The sequence below is a fragment of the Belonocnema kinseyi genome, chromosome 9 (genome assembly GCF_010883055.1).
Source record: "Belonocnema kinseyi isolate 2016_QV_RU_SX_M_011 chromosome 9, B_treatae_v1, whole genome shotgun sequence".
NCBI lineage: Eukaryota > Metazoa > Arthropoda > Insecta > Hymenoptera > Cynipidae > Belonocnema > Belonocnema kinseyi.
This window is the reverse complement of record NC_046665.1, coordinates 106,175,513-106,187,574: the sequence shown is the minus strand read 5'-3', so window position 1 is coordinate 106,187,574 and position 12,062 is coordinate 106,175,513. Positions and strand designations below refer to the sequence as shown.

The following is a 12,062-nucleotide window of genomic DNA, read 5'->3' as shown; positions in this document are numbered from 1 at the left end:
TTATTAATGTGTTTTTTACAAATTCTTAACATTTTTTCATTTTCACCCTCATATAAAAATTCGAAAATAATAATTCAGATATTTCCTCAAAACTATTTTAAAACTTTAAAATGTTAGATTTTATTTCTAATTGAGACTTTCGCCAGGAAAACCACCTAAGTCGACTCTTGTTTTGGCATATAATTATCAAAGAAACTTATAAAATTTTTCTTTTACAAATTCTTTCCATTTTTTATTTTTACCCTCATATCAAAATTCAAAAATAGTTGTTCAGAAAAACAATTTTTAACTTTACAATTTAAAATTTTACTTCCAATTGAGACGTTCTCCAGAAAAATCACTTAAAGCGAATTAGGTTTGGACACAGAATTACCAAAGAAACTTTGCAAAATGTGTTTTTACAAGCCAAAAAATACATGTTTTAGGTGATGTTTTAGATGACAATTTTTGCCAAAACTTAAGGGGGTAAAATGATGTAAACGCGTAAAAATAAACATATTTTCAACAAATTTGTTTGAACTATTTCATATAATGGGGCAAACATTTTTTCCTCAAAAGGTATGATCTAGGACAATACAAAAAAATGTAACAATGTAAAACATTTACAGGTGATTCCGGCCCTCTTGGAAATCGAAAAAGATTCCTAATCTTTGACCCTATAGTTATAGCACCATAGCTCAATTTTTATAATTTAATGTAAATAAAACAATGGCGGCGTTTCTTCCAAAAGTAATAAAAAAACACGTTTTTTCACACTATTATAAAGTTTTTGAGAAAACACCTCCGCCAGGTGCAAAAATGTTGTCCAAAAAAACACGTTTAAAGTTTTTCAAATGGCCCTGATTTGTTTACGTTAAGAGACTTCTGATTTAAGTCCAAGGCCATTAAAGCCATCCCAGAAACGAGACTTAAATCGGAGGAGCAGTCTACTTGTATATCTAGATATAGGTATAAATTCGAATGATATTAATTTTATAATGATAAACAATCGAAAAATGCAATAACAAAAAATTCGATTTTTTTCCTCCATCACATCAGAATACTCCCATACGTCGACTTAGGATTTTTTTTCTAAAGAACGGCTTAATTAACATGTTCAATTAGTTTCCATTTTTTTATTTCCGAACTATATTTATTTCAAAAACCGTTTTTAAACTATGTGTTGTCAATTACCAATATAAAAATTAAGTTTCTCTTAAATAAAAAAGAAACTGGAAAATTACCAACTTGCGATTCATATTCTTTTATGGAAAGAACAAATATAAAAATAAAATAAAAAGCGTGGAAAAGAATTTTTTGTTTCTTCTGGAATAATAAATACTTTTCTATAATTTACAATCCTATTTATATGAATTTTCATATTAATTGAAAATGCTGTAAAGAAAAGCATGTTTTCATAAACCGATATTTCATTCAATTTAGAACCTCTTTATTGTGAAAAATAGCGAAAATGACATGCCTAAATATAAACAGACCTCGACCTCCATTATAATAATTTATTAATGTTCAGACACCTTCTCTAAAAATTTAATAGTTTCATTGTAAAGTCACCAACCAATATTTACATACATGCACTTTATTTCGACGTAACATTTATTTTTCAGAGTTAGTAATCAAAAAAATGAATTCTCTACCAAGAAATTTAATTTTCCAAGAAAAAAATGTCTAAAAATTTTTAAATTTTCAAACATATGAATAAATTTGTAACTAAACAAATAAATTGTTAATAAATTAGTACAATTTTTAACAATGTATATGAATTTTCGCACAAAAAGAGAAATTTTCAACTGAAAAAGTTCAATTTTAACCAAAAATGGAATTGTTAAATTGTCAGTTCAACAAATTAATTTTCAACAACAAAAAAATAATTTTTGAACTATAAACCAATTTTTTGCAAAATTTTCAACCAGAAATGAATTTTTGACTACAATTATGAATCTCTAACCAACAAAATCATTTTTGTCAAAGATATTAAAACTGCTCTCAAGTAGTTGAATTTTTTTACCAAAAAATGTGAATTCACAATGAAAAACGAATTAGTTACTACAAAGATTAATTTTCTACCAAGAAGACGAATTTTCGACAAAATACATGAATTTTCAACTAAACAAGTTCAATTTTCAACAAAAATGGAATTGTTAAATTTTCAGTTAATAAAATTAATTTTCATTTTAAAAAATTCAATAAAATAGTTGCATTTTTTACCAGAGATGAATTTTTAATAAAATTATAACTGTTTTACTAAAAAAATTAATTTTTAACAAAGTAGCTTTAGTATCTACTAAGTAGTTAAATTTTTAATAAAAAAAAGATAAATTCTCGATGGAAAATGTAATCTTTGATATTTTAACCAAAAACGATTTTAATATTGATTAAAAAACGTTTGACATTTTTAACTAACAAGATGAAATTTCTACCAAAAAGATTAACTTTTTACCAAGAAGACGAATTTTTAATAAACTACATGAATTATCAATTAAACAAGATCATTTTTTCTACAAAAAGTGGAATTGTTACATGTTCAGTTTATAAAATTAATTTCTATTTTTAAAAATCAAAAAAATACTAGTTAAATTTTCAACCAGAGACGAATTTTCAATTAAAATTATGTCTCTTTAACTAACAAAAAAATAATGAATCTTTTACACCTAAGTTTCTACAAAATAGTTGAATTTTGAACAAAAAAAAGATAAATTCTCAATGAATACTGTAATTGCTGATATTTTAATCAAAAACAATTTTAATTTTAAATAACAAAATCTGCCATTTTTAACTAACAAGATAACATTTTTCCCCGAAGATTAATTTTTTACCAAGAAGACGAATTTTTAACGAACTATATAAATTATCAACTAAACAAAGTGATTTTTCAACAAAAAATGTAATTGTTTGATTTTCAGTTAATAAAATTTCATGAGAAAAATTTAACAAAATAGTAGTTATATTTTCAACTAAAGATTAATTTTCAGCTAAAATTATGTCTTTTTAAAATCAACAAAATAAATCTTTGACACCTAAATTTCTATTAAATAGTTAGATTTTTAAGCAAAAATATATAAATTCACTATATCAAAGAGATTATAGTTTTCTAAAAAAACAAAACAATTTCCAACGGGATATATAAACTCTTATACAAATAATTGAATTTTGACTTAAAAATATAAATTTTCAAACGAAAATAAAATAATTAATTTATTAAAAAATTAAATTTTAACTATACATAAAACATTAAACCAAATGTTTGAATTATGAAAAAAAGAATTATTATGATGCATTTTTAACGAAAAAGGATGAATTTTTTACCAAAATAGTTGCATCTTCAACCCAAAATATGAGTTTTTTATGAAACAGTTGAATTTTAAACCTGAAAGGATATTTTTTCATCAAAGGAATTTTCAACAAAGTAAGAAAAGAAAAATTTTTACCAAAAAGGATGAATTCTTAACCAAAATTATAATAGTAGATTCTCAACCAAATAGAATAGAAAGTAAAAGGTGGACTTTTTTTTAATTAATTGCATTCAATTTAAAAACTTTAAATTAATTACTTCGATCTAAGAATCATAAAAAAAAATATTTTATATAAGGATAACTGACACGTGGTCGTCACGTGTGGCTAAGCATATTTTACCATTAATTTTTAATATCCTATCTTGTATAAAATATGCATTATCTGGTTGTCATATGATGGGTTGGAATACCACCCTCTGTAAAAATCGTTCGAACTCAAGTTTCTGACGAAGCAATATCGATTGTCAATAATCAAGCAACAAGCATGACAAGAGCAGTGTTGCTCGGCATGTTCTCCGACGTGGTTGTTTTTAGAAAAAGACTAAATGAACTTCTTTTTTGGATTGTTGTACGTATTACACAATATTACGCATTAATAATGTTTCGTTATAAAATTGAAAAAATATATATTTTTGAAATAAGGAACATCAAACTTATAAAAATCGATATATTATTGTCTAACAGCCTTGAACTTTATTCTGTTTACTAGCAAACGTCCTTGGATTTTTATTTTCTGACATAAATAAATTAAACAATTTTATAATCCATTATCAAAACAAAATTTTTAATATGAGGATTGTTTTAATATTGTTGTAACAATAGTTAATAATTTCGAATTGAAAGCACTTGAAATTGAACATTTTCAGACCTAACATTTTGAAAATTGGACAATTTCATGAAAAAGACATTTGAATTGTATCACTTTTAATTCAGAGCATTCAAAATTAAACAATTTAATATTGAATTGAAGATCCTTGAAGTTGAATCATTTCAGATAGAAAAAGCGAAAATAAGACAATTTCAAAATGATCAAAATTGAAAGCTTTTATCAGAGAATAATAGAATAATTAACCATTTACGATTCAAAAGGATTAAAATTGTATTAGTTTTAAATAACAACGTATAAAATTAAATATTTAATTTTTTGTTAATTTTGTATTAGAAACTCTTTAAATTAAAAAAATTAACTACCTGATAGCAGGTATAACTCCTTTGATAAAAATTCATTTTTTCGGTTGAAGATTCATAATTTTAGTTGTAAATTCATCTCTGGTTAAAAACTTTACTATTTTGCTAAAAATTTGTTTTTTAGTTACAAATGTTTTTTGTTGTTGAAAATTAATTTAATTAACTCAAAATTTAACAATTTCATTTTTGGTTGAAAATTGATTCTTTTTAGTTGAACATTTCACTTTTTGTACGAAAATCCATTCTTCTTTTAAATTCGTTTATTTTTAGTTGAAAATTAATTTTTTATAGTTAAACATTCATTTCATTTAAATTAATTATTTTTGTTAACTGCAAGTTTAACGATTATATTTTTTGTAGAAAATTCATCTTTTTGGTTGGAAATTCAACTTTTTGGTTAAAAATTGAACTATTTTTATAAGGAAATTTTCATAAATTGAATAATTTTATATTAGAACTTTGCATAATGAATCACTTAAAGTTCAAAGAAATTGAAATTGTATCACTTATAAGTTGAAGCGTTACTGGATCATTTAAGATTCAAAGGAATTGAAATTTTATTATTTTAAATTAAAAGCGTCAAAAATTAAATAATTTATAGTTAAAAAAATTGGAATCTAAACCATTTTTTACTGGAAGCGATTAAAATTCGACAATTCGAAATTGAAAACTAAATTACATATTTCAATGAAAAAAAATCTGAAATTCTAAAATTTTTAATTATTATTTCATTAAAGAAATTATGATTTGGCATTGAAATGGATTTCAAATTTTTATAAAATCAAAAAATAAATTTACATTCATTTTCACCAAACAAAATGGAAAGATTTTAAATAATAAACCTTTAAAATGTCTAATTAAAATTTATACAATCATAACCATTCTAAATTAGAGAAATTATTCAAATATTACTAAGGTACCAATTGCAGATAATTGTATTTTTATATACCTTAATTTTAAACAACAAAACCGTTGAATCATTCGTTTGTAACTATTTCAATATTTATTATTTATTATTAATTTATAAAAATTAAATTAATTTTTATTAATTTCTAAATTGATTTATAAACTAGTTCAACAATTCAGCTCTTTTAAATCATTAACTTTAATAAATTTTAAACTAAAAATAGGACGATTTTAAGCTTATACATTGAAACTTAAAAAAAGAATACAAATCAACATTGCTATGAATCCAATTTCTGAAAATGTGCAATTTTAAACTTTTAAATTCACAATTATTATTTTTAAGTTGAATTTGTATTGTTCAATATTTTGGGATATTTTCAAGCAAAAAATTAAATTTACAATGTGTACTTCTAAAATGTTCTAATTTTTAGAGGTTAAATTTGAGAAATTATTCCCTTAATTTTTCATTGTTTTGAATTTTTATTGGAGTTATTAATTTTAAAATCATTTGATCATAAATCCTTATAACTGAAAGTTATGCCTCTATCAGATTTTTCAATTTTATATTCCACGATTTCGATGAATTCCAAAAACCAAACAATTTTGTATGTTTAAAATGAAACAAAACGCTTAGAATAGTTAAATCTAAAATTATTAAATTTTAAACTACTTTAAACTGAAACTAAACAATTTAGAAGTCAGCTTTATATTTAATAATTATTAATTATAAAACTGGCTAACAAGGATTTTAATATGAAATTTTGCAATTTTGAAGGAATAATAGTAAAATTGTCCTCAGATTTATATTATTTGAATTTGAAACTACAACATTGTAAAATATGAAGCTGAAAATCTCAAACAATTCTTTCGACGCGAAAGAACCATTTTAAGCTATAAAATTTGAACTTTGCAAGTTAGGATATTTTGTGATTTTTCATTCTTTTATGAGTTCAAAACAAGGTTGTTCCGGAAGACTTAAACGAATTAAACTTTTTTTGATTTCTTTGAACATCAAATAAAATCATGCAAAGTCACTAAATTTGAAGCCTGAAAGTTAGGACCCTTTTTAAAATTTTTTTCTATTTTTACTATTGTACGGGTAGAAAGCGCGGGTGTTTCGGAAAACATAGGGGAATTAAACTTTTTTGGATTTTTTGAACATCTGATCTGAACATCTGTTGTGGAAGTGAAACTTTTTTTGGTATCTTCGAACATAAAATATAACTATTCAAAGCCATACAATTTTAGGTCTGGACGTTAGGACGTTTTTTTAATTTGTTTTCGTTTAGCTATTGTCTTAGGGATTGAAAACGAGGGTGCTCCGGAAGAGACATTAGAATTAATCTTTTTTTCTTGTATCTTTGGATATAAAAGATTCGCAGCCATCAAACCTTAGGCCTGGAAGTTAGGACATTTTTTGGAAATTTGTTCGATTTTTTATTATCTTAGAAGTAGAAAACGGGGTTGTTACGGCAGAAATAGGGGTATTCAACTTTTTTGGATATTTTTGGACAGCTGATGTAACCATTATAAGCGATAAAATTATAAGTCTGGAAGTTAGGTCATTTTTTGGAATTTCTTTCGATTTCTTGTGATCTTAGATCTGGAAGTTAGGTCATTTTTTTGAAATTTTTGGTTCTTTTGATATTATCTTAGGGATTAAAAACGAAGGTGCTCTGGAAGAGAAATGAGAATGATTCTTTTTTTTCTGGTATCTTTGGACATCAAAGATTCTAAGGATAAACTAATACATATATACTAATAAACTTTTAATATAAAAACTTTACAAATATAAAACTTTTAAAATAACATTTTCATTCTGAAAAATCAATATTCTACTTTTCAAAATGGAAAAATATTCCTTTTTTAAAAATATCTATCGCATATTGAAATATAAAATAAAATTATAAAAATTCTGTATAGATAAGATACACAACAAGTAGATATTTCCATAAATGTTATTAATTTTAATTTAATGTTTTTTATTTCCAAAGATTTATAAATAATTTTAAGAATAGCAAAGACTCTCTTAACATTTAATTTCAAGAAAAAAAATTTTTCATCTTACGAACGCGAATTTATTAAAAATAAAATGTCAAATCCAAAATTCAAATTTTGATTGCCCAAAAAATAATGAAAAATCAAAAAATTCCATTTTGTGGTCGAACTATGCAGATCACGAAAAAAGGTGAATTAACGAAAATTTAAACCCCCCCCCCCTCCCAAATATACAAATTAGTTAATAATCACTTCTTGATTAGAGGTGTACTTTTTGTTTTATTCGTGAAAAATAGCATTGAAAATAAAAACATCAAATAAATAAAAAATTTGTGGAAAAACCACTCAAGTTAAGCACAAAAATTATTCAACTAAAATTGTATGCCTAAAACATATCTAAAAATTTGTTAAGAATTACTTTTTGAAAAGACGCGTAGTTTTGGTTTTAATCATAAAAATGACATTAAAAATAAAAATGAAAAATTTGTGGAAGACGACGAAAGGTACGAAAACGAATTGATAGACACAAGTTGTTCGCCTAAAAAAAAGATGCAAATTTATTATAATTTATTACATTCTCATCATTTATGATTGATAAAATATTACAATTATCCTAAATTTAACACTACAAAATTTAGATTTCGAACCAAATAACGCAAAATAGGAAAAATTGTTAACGAAAAATATTAGATTTTGAAAAATCCTACAAATTTTCACTTAACCATTTTTCAATAGGACTAGTCATTTTCTTTATATTTCTTGAAAATAGTATGCGGAACATCGAATATTAATATCTTAAGCCAATATACAACGCAAAAAAAATCTCAAAAAAAATGAACCAATCAAATCGAACTGTTGCACAATTTTTGTTGGTAATAGAAAAAAGAACGAATTCTTTAAAAAGCCATTTAGGATAGTAATCCAAAAAGTCAGAGCTTTTAAAAAATTTTGAGAATTCTTTTTAGATTCAAAAATTCTATGTATGACTGTTCGTAGTACATCTAGAGCTTTTTCACGATAAAAAATTATCTGAGTTATAGCATTTACAAAACTTAAAAAATCAATCGATTATTAAAATTTTTAATCAAACAACGCACGGTTGGAAAAAAGTAGAGAGAAGAAAAACGATGCTTTTTAAAAGGCCTACAAAATTTCCATAACAATTTTTTAAATACAATTGAACAATCGAAAATTCAAATTTTTATTGCACAAAAAATAAGGAACAATAAAAAAATAATGTTGTGCTCAAACTATGTATGATACATATGAATAAAAATGCGTGGATCAAAATTGTGCTCCCAAAAAAGATTTACAAACTTATTATTACTCACTTTTTGATAGGATACGAAGTTTTAGTTTTATTCGTAAAAGACAATAATAATACACAATTAAATGTTTGGACAACCAGCGCAAGCTACGAAAAAAATTCAACAAAAGCTGTTTAACCAGAAAAAAAAATTACAAATTTTTATGAATAATTTTTTTACATTCTCATCATTTATGATTGAGAAAATATTAGAATTGTCGGAAATTTGACACCACACTTTTTCAACGGATCTCCACGTTTCGAGACACCCTGATTCCGAAAATCAGGTTTTCACGATGGCGTATGTCTGTCTGTCTGTCCGTCCGGCCGTCCGTCCGTAAACACGATAACTCTCGAAAAAATGAACGAATCAAATCCATCTTTGGCGCACTTTTTCTAAGTCCTAAAAGAAAGAACGAGTTTGTTAACCAGCCATTTTTGATAAAAATTCAAAAAGTGAGCGCATTTTGAATACTTTTGAGATCACTTTTTTCTGAATTTTAAAATTCTATGTAAGGATATTTATAGTATTGAGAAGAACAAACAATTTATGCTTATGACTTTTTTCGATAAAAAGAAAATGCTCAGAGTTATAGCGTTTTCAAAATTTTTTTAATCAACCGAAAATCAAAATTTGAAGCCGAAAAACGCACGATATGAAAAAATGTCAAGAGAGGAAAAGCATTTCTTTTTGAAATCCCTACAAGATTATCATAACCAATTTTTGGATTTTCTTCAAAAATTGAAAATTCAAATTTTGATTGCACAAAAAATAATAGAAAATAAAAAATTCCATTTTGTGCGCAAACTATGTAGGATACAAAAATGATTACCCCAAAAAAGATCTACAATTTCGTTAAGAATCACATACATACATATAGACAGACATACAGACAGTCAAATTTGTAAAAACCTATTTTCGGATTCAGGGGGTCTCAAAAGGTGGACATTTGACAAAAACTGGGGAGGGGGGTCAAATTTGACACAAATCTAATACCTTCTCTGATAAGAATGTAAAAATAGGTGAATTTTAAGAAAAATACTAATTTACCATAAAATAGTTGATCGTTATCCGAAACATGTTAATTTGCTTCCAAACAGTTGCATTTTTAAACAAAAAAGATTCAATTGCAACCAAGGAGATTAAGTTTCTACCTAAAACGATTAATTTTCAACAACTCATCAAAATAGTTAAAATTTCAAACAAAGAGATGACTTTTTAGCTAAAATTATGGATTCTCAAAGAAAAATGTCATAGTCTAGATTTCAACAAATACACTTTTTTTCTTTAAATTAAAAATAGTTAAATTCAACCAAAAAGGCGAATTTCTAACAAAATAGTTGAATTTTTAATGAAGAAAGATTTCAATTTTGAATAAAAAATAGTTGAATTTATCCAAAAATACTAATTTTCAACGAAACAGTTAAATCCAAAATAAAAGAAGATTAATTGTCAACCAAACTGTTCCATTTTTTTATTTAAGAAATATTGCGTTTCTGCTGAAATATATATGTGTTTTTAAACCAAAATGAAGAAAATGCAAAAGATTAATTTTCAAACAAACAGTCGAATTTTTAACCAAAAAAGATGAATTTTAAACCAAAATTAGTTTTCTACCAAAAAAGATGAATTTTAAACGAAATAGATTAATCTAATTTGAATTGTTAAATTTTCAGTAATAATGTTAAATAATAGTTCGTATTTCAAACAAAAAACATTTTAATTTTAAATAAAAAAGATTTGGATTAAAAAAAAGATGAATTTTCAAGAAAGAAAATAAATAAATAAATTAAAAAAAAAAAACAAAAGAAAACAGATTTTCAACAAAATAGTTGAATTTTCAAAAAAGGGTCGAGTTTTCAGCTGAAATGATAAATCCTCAACAAAAAATGTAATAGTCTAGATTTCAACAAAAACATATTTTTGTTCTAAATTAAAAATAGTTGAATTCGACCAAAAAGGCGAATTTTCAATAAAATAGTTGAATTGGATTTTTGGTTATCGCACTTCGCGCTCGATTTTATATTTCCCTCGCGCTACGGACTCTGTCTTTGTATTTTTCTCAGATTCGTGCATTCGCATATTCGCGCTCGGTATTTGCATTTCTCCCTAATTCATGCACAGACATTTCAAAATTAAAGATTAACGAATCAACAACTGTAATTTTGCGATTGTGAACTCTCTTTTGTTAAAGCTCTTTCGGCTTTAGCGAACACATTCTCATCACGTATCTCGTGCTTCGCACTCGATTTTGCCCAAAATGTCAAATTTTCTACATTATGCTCAACACTTTTATATCAAATAAAACACAGTTTTTATGTATCTCGTCTTGGGATTTGGTATTTAGTTTTTGCAAAATAAAGTATAAATTGTATTTATCATGATTACTTTAATATTTGTTGCTTATTTTGCGTTAAATTTTATTCTTAGCTGCGCTCAAACATGTATCATTTTCATAAATTTACATCATGACAATTCATAATATGCATGGAAATTGAAACAGTTTTATTCTTATTGCCTTGTTTTTTTCATTTTTAATCTTTTTTTAACTATTAAAAAAAACTACGCTTCCTATAAAAAAAAAAATATTCGTAAACAATTTTTTAATCTTTTTTGGTGGAATAAATTTTGTTTCACTTATTCTCTTAGCTTGTATCGTTGTTCTTAAATATATATTTTTTATTTGTAATGTTATTTAAAAAAAATGAAACAAAACTACTTATCCTACAAAAAATTAAATCCTGAAAAATTTACTATTCTTTTTTATGTGCACAGTTTTTGTCAATCTATCTCTTTTCGTATCTTGTTTTGTTTTCCACAAAATGGAGTTATTGCTTTTTCTTTTTTTTTGCGATAAAAATTTAATTTTTCGATTTTTCGTTATTTTTTGTTGTTGTTGTTGTAGGGCCTTGAAAAAGTAACTTTTTTTTCTCTTGAATTTTTCTCATATCACGCTTTGTTTGGCTTCAAATGTTAATTTTCGTTTAATTTTTTGGATTTTCAAATTTCTATAACCTTAATTATTTTTATTTTATCAAAAAAAGTAATAGGAATAAATTGTTCATATTTTGATCTACTATAAATAGCTGTCGAACAAAATTTAAATATTAAAAAAGTGGTCTCAAAAATTTTCAAAATGCCCGAACTTTTTAAAAGTTCTGCAAAATAAGCTGGCTAACGAACTCGTCCTTTCTTTTCATATCCTTATAAAGTGAGCCAAAAGGGAATCCAATCGAATAATTCCTTCAAATGTTACCATGTTTACATTTCTCGAAAAAGTATTGTCCGAACGTCTTGTTATATTAAAATTTCGAAATTCAAAAAATGAAATTTATGAAAATATTTTCTTGTAGAGAATGACAAGATGGAACTT

The 12,062-nt window shown here is 24.7% G+C and overlaps 1 protein-coding gene across 3 annotated transcripts in view; it reads left to right on the top strand.

The window, feature by feature from the left end:
• The window catches only part of LOC117180775 (cyclin-dependent kinase-like 4), a 43,463-nt gene that overhangs the window by 8,403 nt on the left and 22,998 nt on the right, over window positions 1-12,062 (top strand). Inside the window, exon 1 of one of the 3 annotated variants that reach the window (XM_033373278.1) lies at window positions 3,774-3,858. The exons of the other annotated variants lie outside the window; for them this stretch is intronic. Coding sequence (XP_033229169.1) covers window positions 3,836-3,858 — 23 coding nt within the window. The 5' untranslated portion in view covers window positions 3,774-3,835. Of the gene's footprint in view, window positions 1-3,773; window positions 3,859-12,062 lie in introns of those variants that run through there. 3 annotated transcript variants of the gene reach the window in all.